Genomic DNA, 17,395 nt, shown 5'->3' with positions numbered 1-17,395 from the left:
CACGAGAGTCGACACCAGGGGCGGCGACTGCCAGGCGTCGAGACAAACCGCAGCTCAGCTGCAATGCATGTCGGAGGCGGAAGTAAGTGGTCTCAGTGGCCTCACTCGGCACTCGCTCAACTTCTTTGGAGAAACTATGCTCCATCATCCTCTCTGCCGTCTTGTTCGGTGGAACACTGTCACTGGCAAGCTAATCTAGGCCGCCAGAGTACGATGCGACCGTCTACACCCGTGTAGTAACTGCTCGAGTAGGGGACTAGGTACCTCCTGCGCTTACACCACCACCCAAGTGATGCTTCCAGGACGGCCTCATAGCACCCAGGTGCAGGACCGCATCAACCGGCTCGAGAATCTGGTCGTGAGTCTCATGCAGCAGACGGTCCCAACCCCCCATAAATCACCGTCGGATCCGGGTTACCCAACAGACCTTCCGCCGATCCCGCCAGACAATGGCCCTCGCGGAGACCTCTCCCTCCCTGCATCGGGAAATGATTCAGAGCGGCCCAGAGCGGCGAGTACTGAGCAGGTCCAGCACGAAGTATCACCATTCCCGCCTGACTATGGTAGCATCAGGATTCGGGAATCGAGCGTCAGCTATGTTAGCAGCGCACATTGGGCAGCCGTGCTCGACAGTATCGCCGAACTAAGGGATCATTTCGAGCAGGAGGACGAATCCAACACGATTACCTCTGACACCGTCCAGCTGCAGGCCAACTTTCCTAGTCCCCAGCTGCTTTATAGCGGCTGCCCCATGCATGTAACCCCAGCTTCGATTCTTGAGTCTCTCCCACCCCGCCCCGTTGTGGATCGATTGGTCTCCCGTTACTTTAACGTCCTGGACATGACTTCAGGTATGGAACCTCACTTGTGCTCCGAAAAGCTCCGTTATTTTCCTTCTGACTAACCGGACACCAGGCGTTCCACACAGTGGCAAGTTCCTTCGTGAGGTACCACCCACCTGACCTCCTTGCCCCGTGCCTCCCTCTTTTACTTTTCCTTTTCCATATTGCCCTACCTCTTCTCTCGACTGGTGCTGATGCCAGGAAACAGTATGAGGAATTCTGGAAGTGTCCGCAGGCAGTACCAATCATGTGGGTTGGCCTTCTACTCGGTATGATGTGCTTGTCGACACAGTTCCAACAGTTTTTCCTTGCTCCTGCCAACACCTTGCTTGTCAGCGGGCGCTCTCCACAACCGTCGCAGGCGCCCGAGAACTATATGGCGGTAGATATGTTACGAGAGCGGATTATACAGTGCCTTATCCTAGGTCACTACACAAATGGGGGCCCCTACGTTATGGAGACTTTGATTCTGTATTTCATGGTCGAGGTTTTCCCCTCGAAAGACACCGAGCCTGGCATCCGGGTCCTGGTGGCCAATATAGTCCAGATTGCTATACAGATGGGTTACCATCGCGATGCTAAGCATTTTCCCAACATCTCCCCATTCGCAGGCGAGATGCGGAGGCGTATCTGGGCATTGATAGTTCAGCTAGACTTTACCATCTCGTCACAGATGGGGCTGCCTAGACTTGTCAAGGAGAGTCAGACAGATGTAGCCGAGCCGCGAAACCTAGCCGATTCGGACTTCAACGAGGATACGGCTGAGTTGCCCCCTTCCCGGCCCGAGACTGAGGTGACACCCACCCTCTACACCCTTGCAAAGCTCAGGCTGCTTTCCGTCGGGGTCGAGGTTGCCGATGTGGCCACTGAGCCTCGGCCGTACTCCTATTCTCATGTTTTAAAACTCGATAAACAGATCGACGACGCCCGGGATGCCCTACCACCGAGCATGAAGTGGGAGGGGCTTGCGTCCTCCCTCAATGTACCATCGCAGGTAATCATTCAGAGGATCTGGTTGGAGGTATGCGTCCAGCGGCTAAAGATCGCCTTGCATAAAAAGTTCCTGGTGGCGTCTCGTCTCCAGCAGCAGTATGCCTACTCCCGATCTACCTGCCGAGCTGCTGCTATAAAAATCCTCGAACTCCAGCACCTTGTCGACGAGGAGACTCAGCTAGATGGCCGATTGTACCAAAGCCGCTGGAGGGTAACTTCGGCGTTCATCCACGACTTCCTCCTAGCCACCAGTATCCTATGCTTTTATCTCCAGGTCCACGCAGAGGACCAAAGAGAACAACATATCAGCTCGGGAGACACCAAAGCCACTCCAGTGGGAATTGACAAGATCAAACAGCTCTTGGGAGCATCCCTGATTATCTGGCTCCGGGAAAGCGACGCCTCTAGAGAAGCTCGGAAAGCTGCCGCGGCTCTGCGCTATGTTCTTGGTGATTCCGAGGCCAATTCAGACCCCTTCCGGTCTACACGCGTGCTATCGGGCCCTTACCCTAGGCCTGTAGTCGCTCCATACTTTCCAGGTTAGTTCCGCCCTCGCGACCGGTACTGTGCCAGTTATCTTCCTTTGGCGTAGTTGAGGGAAAGTGTTGGCTTACACATGACAGGATTTTCGGATTTGATGCTGGGTTATGATTTTCCTGGCCAGGGACTGGAGCCAACATACGAAGAACTATCCTGGTTGAACAATGATGTTGAACCGTGGGCTAGAGAAACCAGTTTCCAACAGATGAACCCGTCATCATGATCTAGCATAGTGTGTTTGTTCAGAAACACTGCTATATATCCGCCATGTCGGGCTCTCATCGTATTGCTGTTATGGTCACATATAGTACGTACACATTTTCCTATTTCTCATGAACGCCTTCGGCCTGTTGGTGCGCCGTGTTTCTCGAGCCTTTTAGAGCCTCATGCAAACCCAACACGGGCAGGCACCATCGCAGTATTTCGGTGCTTTTTGGCTGTAGGGTCTCGATAGATTTACCACCCTGCAACCTATAACTTACCTTACCGCAATCGTGCCTGGCACACTGGGATTTCTACTCACTCAACTCCTCTGTGGTGACTTCGTTTAGCGATATGTTCTTGCAGACCATCCTTGTTGTACCTTTCCAGGGGCGTGGGGGCACACCGTTGTACATATATAGTCTATACTTCATGTCACCTTTAGTATCTTTCAACAAGCTTAAACATCTATAATTATCCGTTTATCTAGATTCTGACTATTATCTTAGTATTGCGGTTGGTCCACCCGGGAATACCGCCTCTCACCTTCAGGGGTAAGGCACGTGCACGGCCCTGTCGCCGCTTACGAGCTCTATTTTAAAGACCGCGCATGCCCCGCTGGTCGACTATATTTCCTCTTTCACTTCTTTCCCAACACCTCCCTCTGCTCGGTCTACTCCCGCTCTCGCCTGCCGCCTTGGCTACGAGCAGTCCAGGAACCCTCGTTGTCGATCTTGCCGAAGCTGAAAGCCATGGCAGTATGGCCAGTAAATAGAACCAAAACCCTCAATCTACTGCTCGAGCATCGATCCTGGCTTGCGCTGCGTGCTCAAGTGTACAGCTACGGCTGTGAACAGCACTTAAATTTTATCCTCGACGAGGCTCGCTCTGTTAAATTTTACAATCACAGACATCATGGAGCTCCAGCTTGCCGAGGTGGATCTTTCCGGGATAGACGATACCACAACATGCCAAGTCTGCGCCAAGCTCCTCGCCCTATATAAAATGCCGTTCGAAGTCAACGCCGAGGTGAAGCTCGGGAAAGTTTCTGATGTCTTAGCTAGCGAATGTCCCCATGCCAACTGGGTCCGGAACGTCAAATACATGTATGGCCCTGTCCCGCGCTATGGACGCCGCGAGCTCACAGCCTGGAGGCACGAGAATAATACGGCCATTTTCCTAGGAGTCAGCTACCGGAGCCGGACAGCGTCCACGTGGAGTACAACCCAACCTTTTGAGCTTGTTTCTCGAGACAGCCAGCCTGGAAATTTAGGAAGATCAAGAATCCTTGATCCGGAATGGGTGGATCTTGATGTCGTCCGTACCTGGTATTCCCGCTGTGTCAAAGAACACCGCCTTAAGTGTGAGCAACCCGCGTGGATCAAAGGTGTAGAGCCTGCGAAGCCAGATTGGCTTATAGACATCGTTCAGGGATGTATCGTGCCTTACAGCAGCGAGACAAAGAAGTACCTCTCCCTTTCCTATACCTGGGGCCAGACGCCGAATCTAAGGGCCACGACGCACATCTTCGATGAGTTGCGCAAACCGGGGGCCTTGGACCCAGGGAGGGGGTTTGCAAGCATGATTCCCGAGACTATCCGCAATGCTTTGGGGATTACAAAATGTTTAGGGGAAAGATACCTCTGGGTTGACAGCTTATGCATTGTGCAAGACGACGAGACAGCCCTCTATCGATCTCTAAAAAATATGCATATGATATTTGCCAACTCGTTACTCTGCGTCATCGCCAAGGCTGGTCACGACGCAGAGTTCGGGCTCCGGGGCATTAAGGGGGTTTCAGCACCGAGGTGTTCCGACCAGCTTATTATAGATCTTGCTGAAGGCGAGAGATTGACTGGGAGATTGACTGGCCCAGGTAGCTGTTACAACGAGCCGTCGCCCTCCATTCCGGGCCGCTCGTACAGTGAACGAGCATGGACGTTTCAGGAATTCATGTTCGCTAAACGACGACTCATATTCGACGACGGACCGATTAGGTGGAATTGTAATTGTGCCGGATGGCACGAAGAGTTGAAGTCCCACGCAGTAGCTGATATATACGGCGCAGTAGCACCGGAATTATGGTATGCAGCACGGTGGATGAAGACACGGATTCCCAACCTTTCGGACCTCACCGACGTCGTCCGGGAATTTAACCAAAAGGTCCTAACGTATCCGGAAGATGTCCTTCCAGCATTTTCCGGGATCCAATCCATGCTGCACAGAATCTATCCCGGAGGCCTTATTTTCGGTCACCCGGAGTTCTTCTTTGATATCTCGCTAGCCTGGCACAATGTATATGACGTTACCAGGAGACGCCCCTCCAGTAATTTCAAGGGGGATCCTTCTAAGAATGGTCTGCCGAGTTGGTCATGGATGGGGTGGCATGGCAACACGTGCTTTCCTTGGGACCTCGAGTTTCACACGTCCAATGGGGATAAGTACGGATTCCTAGCGCCTGTCACGACGTGGTTCACTATGGCATCGCCATTGTCTCTCCCGCGGAGGAGAATCGAATCTCAATGGTTCGACTATAAAAAATCTGCCCAAGGCGGCTCTGGGCGACTCCTCGAAGGCTGGAATCGAGGCGAGTATGAGCCTCCAAAGTGGCTAAAGCGGCGGGATAAATTTCGTGTGCCACACCTCCCAAAAGATTTGCCACAATTTTGCTACACGCACAGCTCAAACCCCGAACGTAAATTCTGGTACCCAGTGCCGATACTAAAATTTGACGAGACCCCAGAACTCAACAAGCAGACGCAGTATCTCTATTGTCTAACGACTCGCACGTTTCTCTTTGTAGGCCATGGCTTAGTCCACATGCCGTACAAGGAGAATGTGCGGATTGAAAACAGACAAGGAGACTTAGCCGGGGTACTATTCCTTCATCGGGAAGAAGACAGGAGATTGTTTACTGCGAATCCGCAACCTCTCCGGATCGAGCTTGTCGCGATTGCCAAGGGCTGGACCGAGACGCTACAGGGTGATCCACCGAGCGAATCCAAAAGCCAAGGAAGTCACGATTTAGAAACTGTAGCTGCAGAATCTGCGGCTCACGATAGAGAGCATATCGAGGCCTCCGACCGCACGAGTATCGATGGAGACAAGCCTGTATTATCCTCTAATAACAAAGGGTTAGGCTCATCGAAGGAGGCAGGAGAAGAAGGCTCTGCCGAAGGAATATCTAAAACGGGGCAGCACAGCGGCGCAGATGCCGGTAGCAAGAAAGCCACCGAACCACCCGATGCCGAAGATTCCGATAGAGAAGATTCGGGATCGGATGGGTCTTGGGGTGCTCATCTTGACTCAGACGATGAGAGGCCCGAATATTGGAAGGAGAACAAAGAGGACTGCTACTTTGTGCTCTGGATTAAGTGGGATAACGGCGTTGCTTACCGGCAAGCAGCTGGTCGAGTACTGGCAAGCATGTGGGAGAAGTATAGAGAGGAGGATCCAGTGGAGCTTGTGTTGGGGTGAATCTGTCGGCAGCCTTCATTACCGTCTGTCAGTGACTATTCGGAATCCAACACCTCGGACAGCCATTTGACAAGCTTGCTTATTATTTCATTGTCTGCCGCCTGCGTCAGTTGGAGCCGGTTTGGAATTAATAACCCCTTCATTTCCTCTGCCGCCTTAGGTTTTGCCCTCTATTGTTTCCGACATATTATATTATCGTAGTATACGTAGTGCAAGTGCCAGTATCATATAGACTACGGCCCCTCTTAGTTTAGTGTCCCGGCTTCGGGTAAGCTACGTGCACGGGCCAGCCGAAGTTCAACCTCAGCAATGGCTCTCGGCTCTACGAAAGTCAGCAAAAAGTGGCCTACGTTAGCTGAGTTAGACTGCCTAGGCAAATAAACGAGCTTGAAGCTTTTGAAAGCTTGTCCAGATGACAACGTTCGTCTAAGTAATCTTGGCAACCTGAAAAGTCAAAGAGAATGACAACCTAAACTAGGATTTGGAGCAGCAAGAACCTGTACACGCTTTCGCCTTACCTGCAAACCGGTAGAATGGTTTGTGGGGCCCCGCAAATGCTGCAGGAGCTTATTTCAACCGCCCGAGTCCACCTGCCGAATGCGTTGGCTTGAGTGATGGATCCCTGCGGACGGTACTTTACTTGAGACTCGCGATCTAACCATCAAGCCGTCACGTTTTCACATCTTCACCATCCACGGAAATTACAGTATAAACTTCAATAATAGAGAATTAGATACACAAAATGGCCACTCTTCCCCCCAGTCAATCAACTTTCCCTGAGGCAACCAGTCCTCAAAATCCGGCGCTGTCTACGATTTTATATTATGCGTAGGTAACCGCAACGCCTCCTGGAAGCTCCTTAATCCACTTTCCGCTCGCACCAACGTCTTCGACTACTTGTTGAGAATTCTTGCACTTCATAGCGTCTTGAGCGGACTGTACCTTAAGAACGCTGCAGTTGGCGTTGGCGCACTTGCCGGTTGGTAGAGCGTCCATGGCCTTCTGAAGCGAGTCGTCCTTCCATCCAAAGAGGTAGTCACCATGCTGGCCGTATCCAGTCCTATCATTTCATCAATATCAGTAACTTGGTGACCTATCCATAGACCCAGACTTACCCGTCGCCGAAGCTGTAAACGAACGGCTGCTTATTGGTACCGTACCAAGCGCTGTTCTGATATCTTCCAGTGTCCCACATGATCTCGTACATGACCTGGGGAATAGCAACGGGATGGGTCGAAGGGCACGATGGGCTACCGAGGCCACCACTATTGGAGTAGGCAACGTGGCTCTTATGGTCTGGGGAATCGAGACTCTTTCCATCCCAGCATGATGGAAAGATGATAGTGGCTCGGATACCTTTAGGGCAATACTTGTTTGGGAGCTCACCAGTGTCCTTAGCATCGCATGGTGCGAAGCCTTCGCCGTTTCCGAGGCAGCGGTGACAGATCGAGATTCTGTTGTTTTTCTTGGTCATTGGATCTCCTGCTAGCATTCGGAAGCCGGGCTTGAATGCCGTCACTTTGTTATTTTTGGCGCTGTAAGGCATGTAGTACACCGTCATTCCTCCGTCCTGCTGAAGGCCAACATTGGCAAACTGGGGAACGCGCTGGAAGGTGCCATTTTCGGGCGACTTAAAGTACAAAGAGGCGGTCCAGTAGTTGCTGAAGTCCTCGGAATATGTGCAAGATGTGCAGGTAGACTGGGCAGCTAGATCGTGGTTTGATGGGTCCATCTGAGCCATATTAGTGGTAGTTCTAAACGAAATTTGTGTGCATTACCGTAATATTAAAGCTATTGCCTCCGATAATCTGATGAGTATGAGGGGAAGGAATTTGCCCCGGGTTGACGAGAGGGTCAGCACGCTCGGTGGTGAGTTGCGAGCAGCCAAAACGGAGCATGTTCTGCGCAGAGGCAGACTGCCCCAAAAGCGCAACGGCGGCAAGTGTGTTCCAAAACATGGCGAAGAGCTTTGCGTGAAGTTTCGAAGTTAATGCGACGATTCCACAGTGTGGAGATCCTGCTTGCTTCTTAAATCAAAGTCGGGACTTTTGACTGATCCTAAACATGGTTTGTAAATTAAGTCGTGAATGTGGGGCTTGGAGACCTTCTGGTGATCGCAAACCCCATTGAATTAATTTCGCGGGTTGTTTTCATCATCTGACGAAAGGGAGCCAACTAGAACGTCGGGATTTGAAGAAATCCTTGTTTTAATGAACTGGTTAATTTGTAGTAGTAGTCGGGAGTTGACTTTAGAATGCCGAAGATAATACTTATTTTCCTGACCACACACAAATAGGCTATTCGCGAATGGGCAGGATTTGTGTTGGACTAGAACATATTAAGTCACCATTTGATATATTATTAGATAGAGGTTGGTCTTGAACCCTACCCTTGTCAATAGCTCCACTTGCAGGCCTCTTTCGCATAGGTCGATCAATATGTATCAGTCGGGACAATATTGTGGGGAAGACCAAATATCACCGATAGGCTTGACCTTCGACAAAGCCGTCCGCATCCTGACCTGGCTGGGTGATCACCCTTCTGAGGCTTACCTGCTAGGCCGATCTGTGCACCTCGGCAGTTCTTATCAAGCCTTTTCCGGCGTTTGTTCTATAGTTAACACGTGGAGAAAGAAGTCAATTGGTAATACTCATATCCTTCCAGCCACGCATTCTCCCGGCATAAGCAGATACCAGACTGAAACACGAGCCTGAGCTGCTCACCTCGACACTGGAGAGAGATGTGGCACATGAGCCTTTACAAGTGCCGACGGTTTTCTCGAGTCTGAGTAACCCAAGATGCCGCGCTTCCTCGTACGGCTCTCGTTCTCTAGGACAATTATGAGAATATTTGGAATGAATCGGGATTTCTGCGGCCATAATATGAACGAACTACAATTAAATTGCAGCATCGGACAAGGAAGGGGCTTCCCCCTCTCCGGCCTGCCCGAGGGACCTCCAATCTAAAGGCATCCCACAGGGCTCCTACTAGAGTGAGCAATGCCTCCTTTATCTACCGTCCATCTCGGTCCTGGGCATACTCCACGCCTCTTTGCTTGATGTTCTGTAAACTCCTCAAGTTAACCCGACAAAATACAGTGCAACGATAGGAGAGATCGGACTTTTCGGACTTTGGGGCCTCACAACTATCAATAGCGTCAAAAATAACACCGTTCCCGATTATAGGTCAGTTATAGAGGTTAATATGTTTATTTCAAGGAGCGCCATCAACTCTTCACATTCTCTATTAATCTTTTTCGATGTTTAATGGCCCTAACCGAACCTATATGTAGTCCCATGGAGCCTTCGGGAAGGTATTTCGCAAGCCCATCATAGGTACTTTAATGGGACTTCTTCCGAACTCAGACTTTCAAATCTTCCCTTCCGAAGTTCCGATCTCCAGCTTCTCAACCTCCCTAGGCCGACCTGCATAGCTGAAAGATAGCGAGAACGAGCGACGGCTAACACTCCGAGGAACTATAGTTGACCGAGTTGAACGCTATACATATTTTACATTTACCAATTTCTGGAATAGTAATTTCTGGAGGAGAGAAGCAAAGACAGAAAAGGAGATGTCAGACATCGAGCTCGTCGCATATACTCACCGCTGAGCAGAACTAGCACAGTATTCCTGTCTGGAATAGGTCAGCCCCTCTAGGTCACTATTCACATTTTCTTCTTAAAGACGGCATCTCGCGGTCCTTTAGAGACGATTCTTTAACCCTCGGGCATTACAACAACCGGGCCAACAGGAGAGCAACTCCAGTCGGTGTCAGTCACGGCGTTATGTAACATACGAAGACGTGGAAGCTCTCTCTAGTGGGGGAACGCAGATCGATGCCATCCATTAGATCCTCAACATAGTACCCGCCCATTAAGATAAATCCTAAATCCACCGGCCGGATAATAATAATGTTGACAGCACGCACACTGTCGGTCCCTCTAGGAAGAAGTATATTCTACATTCTACATAACCTCTTTCTTCTCTCGTAAGTCTCCACTATTTCTATACCAGCCCTAACTTGGCCATAACAGGAGCCTATAGGCGTTTACTGGAGCTTATGAAAATAGTCTTCTTATTTCTTACGCTTTTCCTAAACGGAATGAGTTTTTACATTCGCGATTCCTACCATTTCGGGCAGTTTCGAGTTTCACGGTGCAGTTTTTGGCAAAACGCTAAGGTCGTGACAGGCGCCTTACCCTCTCCTTCGACATAAATCCCTTCCTAGAGGCAGAGGAACAGCTACACTATAGGTAGCGCAAAGAAGATCATTGACCTTCCTCGCTACCGGACCTAATCCCACCATCATGCTCGTCGTCTGAAACTACGGGCGAATATCGCACACCTTAGCCGCTATATCGAGAGATTGTGGCAGCTTCGGGAGGACACAGGGTTAAGGAATCCTGGATTTGAGCTGAGCTGGTCTCGTACGGCACAACATAGTAACTGCCTATTTACGCAATAGTTTGATAAGCAAGCCACAGCTAGTTGAGACAGCAGTCAAAGCTGCGTAAAACAGTGAACAAACCAGCCGAATTCGCAGCGTGAACTACAGTACTTAGACATAGATTATAACAAAAGAGCCTAAGATAAGTAATAATATTAAACTAAAAGAACACAAAATAAGTAAGTATAATATGTTGTAAATTTATAAGATAATTATAAAACTACTAACTTTTAGTTTATTTGCACTTCGTTTTCTACTTTAAAAGCATTAAACTTAATAAGCCCCCCAAAAATTTAATTTTTAAACAAAGACAGCCTATGTAATACAGTTTAAACTATACCTTAACTCTCAATAACCACCTACCTCGCCTATACCTCTGTACTTAGATACCTCCGTACCCAACTCGCTATGCGATGAAGTCACGCAGCATTCCCCCCCTCTACACCCATGATCTCATCACCGCCGACCACCGCCAAGCGAGCCAACGCCTACCCCTGGCATCGCACTCCCACACCCCCTTTACACCACGCCCGCGACCAATAATCGTACGAATCGAAACAAAGCAGCAGATCATCACCACAAGGGCTGCGAAAATTACATCATTCCGACAACTGCGATAGTTAGCTGGATAAGCTGTATGATGGATTGCGGAGATCTTGCTTATGGAAGGATAGATAAGGTAGATAGGTAGGTAGATAGATGGTGGTTCTTGCGACACAGATAATCCTCTGCTGCTGCTGCTGCGTGAGGAAATAAAGATAAAATATATTATTAGTGGAAGTGGTGTGCGATTGCTGAATTGAAGGTATGCCATGCATACATCCAATAACGCATACACTGAAACCACCTAACTAACGATACCCATCTGACAGAATCCCACGCTCTAACTTCCACCAAACTTACATACCTACAAACTACCCTACCCAGAAAAACAACCAAACAACAAAAAGAAACCATGGTGTCCAAACTCAACCACGAATTCGGCGTCCTCTTCGGCTTCGTCGGCGCCATGATCGTCTCGCTCGGTGTATTCGCCACGGCAATGTATTTCAAGAATAAGCGCGACGCGAACAGGGAGAGAGAGAGGAAGATTGCGCTGCATGAGAAGGGGTTTGCTGCTAGGGATAATGGGGTAGGAGTTGAGAGGGTGGATGGCGACGGGAATGGGAAAGAGGTCGTTGGCGGGCATTATGAGAATAGTACGGTGGTGTGAAGGTGATGGGTTTTTGGTGATTATGGGGAGGGTTTGAGTGAGTGATGGGTGGTGTTGAGGAGATGGGTGAGGGTGTTGGGTTTGGGTTGTCTGGTTGTGGATTGCTGTAATTTAATACCAAGGCGTTGTTCGTCTTGTAGTTACATTATGGAGGCTAAGTTGCCAAGGAGATATCTTGATTCATCAATTCGCGTTTTAAAATAAGCTACTTCTCTGCTCTGGAAAGTATATTTCGTGGTAAAAAGTCCGTCAAACGATAAAACTCACAGAGAATGTGTCTGGGTGGTAAGATATGCTGCTAGCCTCGTCATGAAGATGGATCATCGATAGAAGGATTATTGATTCGCTCATCCTCGTCCCCTTGGCCCTCTGGTGTAAAGCGCTTGCAACTACTGGGAAGGAAATCTGAGGTTCTGTATTAAATAAACAGGACTCGCTGAAATGGGGATAGGATATCTTTTACTAGTACATACATGCCTTGGTGCGACTGTTGGTAGTTGAAATGAATCTAGTATCTCTTTCCAATGCTTTGCGCAATGATCCTATCCGCACATCATCAAAACAAAATCCCAAAGCCCGAGGATTCCACTCCTGTTTAGGACGGAAGGAAGAGCAGAAAACACACCACAAATTAAACCCCCCTTTCTCTACCCATCTCGGTTCCGCCTAATATTACGGGATTCCTTATAATCAACGATTTTGGTCAGCACAATTAACAACAGCTCTAGGGGTGCCATCACGGGACACCACAGTATATTTGAGAGGACTCGTCTCCACCTAGGTCTGGTATAACCAGACAAATTAACAGGTTCAATCTCATGGTCCTCGATGCTTGGGCCCCTTCTCACGATGGTAAACGGAACGGGTTCAACTAGGGCAGCTCCCCATGCCTCTGTGTCAGCTATGGTTTTGTCAGTTGCCCAAGACATCTCGACAACGAAATTTGCGTTTTGAACCTTGGTGCCCAGGAGTGGGTGTAGCAGCTCGCTCTCGCGGTAATGCATGCATGGATTGAAGATACTGATGCGCAGTTCTTGCAGCCCTTCCATACTTTTGATTATTCGGCATATTTGTTGCCACGTTTCTGGTCCTTCAGGTTCTCCTCTAGTAGGGTTTATTTCCGGCGGCAAAGATGGGCGGACCATGAGACTGAGGCATTTGATATGATGCAGTCTTTGTGAAGGCATTGCGGAGAGGAAGTGGTGGGCGGCTGCTATCATGAGGAGATCAAATGAGAAAGATGAGTATAGCAAATCGATGGCTTCCGAGTATCTATAACCCGTCAGGAGATGTTAGACCACTGGCGAATCTAGACCTGCAGTTCCAACATCTAGTGAGGTGGATATGATAGATATACTCTTAAACTTACATCCGGCGACAGGTCAAGAACAAACTCAAGCTGGTGGTCACTCGTTGGCCGATCCAGTAATTCCAGGGCGTCGCCGGTGGAGGCGGATCCCTCCAACCGATTTTGCACCGGTCATGCCAAATGGGCCAGAGTATTGGACTGGTCATCCCACGCCTAGATGCGTAGTCATGAGGTTGAATCCTACACGGCACGCCTAGAAGGTCCTGGCTGCCTAAGTTAGAGGAGACGGGCAGTCTCAGGTTGGCGCCTTTGACGATATGGATTTTGTCGCCCCAGCAGTCGTGCCATGCATCGATCACCATCTGGTAAATAACCATTCGAATCTCATATGGGAGTCGGAAAAAGAGGGTTTGGAACTGATCGTGGGTTATCCGTTCGGTGGCTGCTGCCAAGGGAATGGTGAGGCTTCGTCGTAATTTGGGCGCATCTGTTGTACTCGGCCGCCAGCGAGTTGGGCGCGCAGCTTCTGGACGAGGTTCAAACATTCGGCCGATATTAATGTGCGGGAATCCGCTGTGGGTGCTTGACTCCATAGTATATCCCCCAGTGGTTTCGGGGATACCACGAGGTTGGCCGTTGACGGTCGGCTTCAATGACGCGCGCCGCGGTGCTCGACGCTCGACGCTCGATGGTTGATGCTTGCTTGGTTTCTGTCATAATCTAGAGTTTGACGAGGCGCTGGGTGGAGAGTTGTTGTTGCCTGGACTGCTGCCATGTGGCTGCAGGCACACCTGCATACGGGACACGTGCGACGGACATGTGCGTCTTCTCATCAAGATAAATACTTACCTTAATTAAAGAACTTAATTATAACTTTAATTTATCTCTTTAAATTAATTTTATAATTATTAGTAACTACTGCTTTACTTTTAATATATAATTAAAACTTTATACTATTTGTTAACTTCTTATAGAATACAATAGTATTTAAATAATTAATTATTAGTACTTAGTATAAAATATATAAACTAAGCTTATAGCTATTACGGTTACAACTATATTATTAATAGAATTGTAAGTATAATTAAAGTTATATAACTTATAGAATTAAGAGTTAAATTTAATTAGTTGTCTACTAATCTAAGGAGTAGAAAGCTTATATTAAGACTTGTATTATTTGGGCTAGTTGACCAAGTTGAATAAAGCTCTGTGATTTTCATGTTTAGTGGAACTTAAATCACATTTCCGGGGATCTGAAACCTATGCTAATTGTTAGCGAAACAGATCTCCAAGTGTGCGAAGCTTAGACATCGAACATGTGAGCGGTCTGTTTATGCGCAAAGGAGTTTGGCCGTTTCAGTGGTTTCAGGGGCTTTGACTTGGAATCAGAGATCCTCAACAGGAACACTCCTCTTCGATGGTGTGACCGAGCAATTCCTGCTTTTGTACAAAGTGGCCGTATCCAGGACTGAGCCATTCTTCGAGGCGATAAAGTCGTGCGTCATATGTGTGCAATTGTGGAAAGTGAGCTGCGACCATCCGTATGTGGCATTGTGGGTATCGAGACCGAAGCGATGGTATGGTTTGAATGGGACGGCCATAGCGTTGAGACCATCGTAATGGCCAGCTGCTCCATTGGTGACTGAAAGGTATGATGTCAGTAAAAACTGGTTTGAGCGTAGGAAAAGAGAGGGAAAACATACTGTACCACGGCGCTGAAGGGTTATTCAGCTCATTGGGATCAATCACTTCATTTGCGATAGGAGCGTTTCGCTCGTAGAAGTGTGCATGTCCTGTGATAACCAAGTCAACGCCGTATTGAATGAGAAGTGGCTCAAAGACATCCTTGCAGGTCCAGCAAATGGTCTTCGACACGTTCGCATATGACAGGTACCATGGTCTGTGTCCCGCGACAATGATCCATGGCGTCTTCGTCCGATCTACAGCCGCCAGATCTTGTTCCAACCAGGTGGTTTGAGCATTCATAGTATAGTTGAACGGTCCCGAATCAAGTTTGCCCCCTGATCCACCCGGCTCATCCGGAGCAATGAACCCGTGCCCGAGATCTGTCTCGGTATCGAGTTGGATGTAATGCGCCATTCCATGGTCAAAACTATACCAGAAATTGCCCGTCCCACCAGAAACATCAGAAGGCATGCGAAAGTGGTTGATGTAGCCAGTGAAGTTGGACTGGCCAGGCATGCAAATACTGCCATCATATGTGATGTTTTTCGATGTGTCGGTGACTCCGCCTGCATCGCAATTAGCTTCGTGGTTGCCGGGTCCGACCATGTACGGTTTTTGAGTTGTGATCGGGGTGAGATCATCGTAGAACTGGTTCATGATGGATTCATAGACTTTGTAGCCATCCGCGATGGTGGTGTTGGGAAGGAAACCTTGGATTTCTTCGGTGAGCCAGTAGTCCGCTGTCAAAAGTTGAAGAGTCAGCCAATTGCTTCAGCATTAGGGAAGAGATTGATAAAGGATTTGAGATCCATTCTTCTGAAGAACGGACTTCCAGCGTCACTCACCGTAGCCCATATCTCCAGGCTGCCAAACGAATTCATACTGGTCGACAGCCGCTATCATAGACTGGACGGTGTTGATTTCACCTGGTTGTAAAACATTGTTGGGAGAAACACCGGTCCCCGCACTCGTACTCAGCCCCAGCGGTCCCATCGTTCCCATGTCAATAGTCACAGCCACGGTATATGGGGTTCCATCTCCCGGTGCTCGGCTGGTGCGGAAAGAATACGGGGCAACCGTCGTATTGTCCTTTAGCAGTGGCGTGGGCAAATAGTAATAGAGGGTATCTGGCTCTAGCCCGGTGAGTTTGACATGGTTGTTGTATGTCAAAGACGTGTTGTAGGTAACAGAAACGTCGGAGGTTGCGCAGTTGATAAGCGCATGACGATCGCGGCCGTAGAAGACCGCTGGAGTTTCGACTTGGGAGAATGTATTCCATGACACCATCATCCCCGTATGACCTGCGTATGCGAGGCGCACTTGCGAGTTGACGGTGCTATCCGCGGGACCATGGATGGGGATGCTGATCCCGAGGATCGCCAGAATGGTGGTAATGGGGTCGAGAGGCGACATTGTGGCTGTTCCACGGGCTGGCGAGAAACGAGTGGACGACGTAGTTCAGGCACTGCACGCCAAGGAGAGAAAATGCATGCCTTCGAGAGTCGAGAGTCGAGACTTGCAAGTTTCTGGTTATATACCTAGGTAGTTTTATAGCTCCAGGGTCTCGTGCTCTCCTTCCTTCCTGGGCAGCCAGCCATGTGGCTATTGGTTACAGAGGTTGTACAGAGTCCGGAGTATGGGTAAGGTAAGGTACCTACGTACCTATTCCACTTCTACTGCTGTACGACGTAGCAGGGTTCGGCCATGACTAAATGCAGACCGGGGCTCTCGTTGGCTATATAACGCCTTGCGGAGGTAAACGCAGCGCTGTCATAGCAACTGATTTGTTGGTTTGTACTTCGTACTGCAGGGTACAAATACCAAGTACCAGGTGGTAGGCATATCATCTCGTACATGTACATGTTTAACGAGCCGAGGGTAGCCGGAACCAACCGGAGGCCTCCGCTTCCCCACGTGCCAAAGGCAATATCCCAGCGGCACGGGCACCCCGGTCCCGGGTCCCGGTCCCGGCTGGAACCCGGCCGCGTGGCTGGAGAGTTTGAAATGAGCAAAACGCCATTTCAAGCTTTCTCCAAGCCCCGACTCAAGCTTTCTCCAGATAAGGGGCCAGCAAGGTACTACAGTGCGCTTACATCTTCCTGTTCAAAATCCCCCCCCCCCGTGTGTGTGTCTGTACAGAAAAGTTGTCAGACCACGATGCCCTTAGCCTTGCAAAGTTTACATGCGAAGGTGGCTTTGGTCCAGAATGCCCGGAGATGCCAAGCGATGCCCTCTCGAATCATGAAGTCTCGTTTTCACGACCATGGAGGAGATGTCGGAATAATAGAATTCGGTGATGGAACTCTAGAAGGGCCCATTTTCTTCACCTTTTTGGTCTTATCAAACCGCTACTGTAACGGAGGAAAAAGACGAGGCCCAGGACTCCGCGGGGCTTGTCGTAATATGTCCGAGAGCCCTAAGAAACGATAGTTGTGAGAGACTACGTGCTTACTTGGCACTGGACTATATGCCTACACGATTGGGTAGCGGTTGCCATGCTTCCCAGCCTGAAAAGGGGACCTGTGGCCTGCTGTAGCGGGTTAGCCGCATTGCGACTAGCGATGAAACAGCCCCGTAATGCGGAATTTGTGGGCTGTCGCAATGCCATTATACATTATCTTGCAATTGCGCTGCTTTCGAAGATCTGCCATATAGTCTCTCTTCCACATGTTCTATCGACTTCTACT

At 49.4% G+C, this 17,395-nt stretch overlaps 6 protein-coding genes across 6 annotated transcripts; 3 read left to right on the top strand and 3 right to left on the bottom strand.

Moving 5' to 3' along the window:
* Window positions 1-292: 292 nt before the first annotated feature.
* BP5553_06611 (Fungal-specific transcription factor protein) lies at window positions 293-2,598 on the top strand (the record flags this gene model as incomplete). Its single annotated transcript, XM_032015234.1, has 4 exons — window positions 293-851; window positions 916-947; window positions 1,051-2,374; window positions 2,459-2,598. The coding sequence occupies 4 exons, from the start codon at window positions 293-295 to the stop codon at window positions 2,596-2,598; spliced, it is 2,055 nt and encodes a 684-aa protein (XP_031868655.1).
* Window positions 2,599-3,491: 893 nt separating this feature from the next.
* On the top strand, window positions 3,492-6,053 carry BP5553_06610 (uncharacterized protein; the record flags this gene model as incomplete). Its single annotated transcript, XM_032015233.1, has 1 exon — window positions 3,492-6,053. One exon carries the CDS (start codon window positions 3,492-3,494, stop codon window positions 6,051-6,053), a length of 2,562 nt encoding a protein of 853 aa, XP_031868654.1.
* An 822-nt stretch (window positions 6,054-6,875) lies between these two features.
* On the bottom strand, window positions 6,876-8,011 carry BP5553_06609 (Uncharacterized protein; the record flags this gene model as incomplete). Its single annotated transcript, XM_032015232.1, has 3 exons — window positions 6,876-7,113; window positions 7,169-7,785; window positions 7,832-8,011. The coding sequence occupies 3 exons, from the start codon at window positions 8,009-8,011 to the stop codon at window positions 6,876-6,878; spliced, it is 1,035 nt and encodes a 344-aa protein (XP_031868653.1).
* Window positions 8,012-11,455: 3,444 nt separating this feature from the next.
* On the top strand, window positions 11,456-11,713 carry BP5553_06608 (uncharacterized protein; the record flags this gene model as incomplete). Its single annotated transcript, XM_032015231.1, has 1 exon — window positions 11,456-11,713. The coding sequence occupies one exon, from the start codon at window positions 11,456-11,458 to the stop codon at window positions 11,711-11,713; it is 258 nt and encodes an 85-aa protein (XP_031868652.1).
* A 647-nt stretch (window positions 11,714-12,360) lies between these two features.
* BP5553_06607 (uncharacterized protein) lies at window positions 12,361-13,841 on the bottom strand (the record flags this gene model as incomplete). The annotated part of the gene is made up of 3 exons (XM_032015230.1): window positions 12,361-12,985; window positions 13,083-13,724; window positions 13,789-13,841. The coding sequence occupies 3 exons, from the start codon at window positions 13,839-13,841 to the stop codon at window positions 12,361-12,363; spliced, it is 1,320 nt and encodes a 439-aa protein (XP_031868651.1).
* A 566-nt stretch (window positions 13,842-14,407) lies between these two features.
* Window positions 14,408-16,121, bottom strand: BP5553_06606 (Purple acid phosphatase; the record flags this gene model as incomplete). Its single annotated transcript, XM_032015229.1, has 3 exons — window positions 14,408-14,664; window positions 14,726-15,448; window positions 15,554-16,121. 3 exons carry the CDS (start codon window positions 16,119-16,121, stop codon window positions 14,408-14,410), a joined length of 1,548 nt encoding a protein of 515 aa, XP_031868650.1.
* Between the last annotated feature and the right edge of the window lie 1,274 nt (window positions 16,122-17,395).

This window comes from Venustampulla echinocandica (assembly GCF_003357145.1).
Source record: "Venustampulla echinocandica strain BP 5553 chromosome Unknown scaffold_4, whole genome shotgun sequence".
NCBI classification, from domain to species: Eukaryota; Fungi; Ascomycota; class Leotiomycetes; order Helotiales; family Pleuroascaceae; genus Venustampulla; species Venustampulla echinocandica.
Note: the sequence above shows the minus strand (reverse complement) of the source record. Positions and strands in the feature narration are given on the sequence as shown.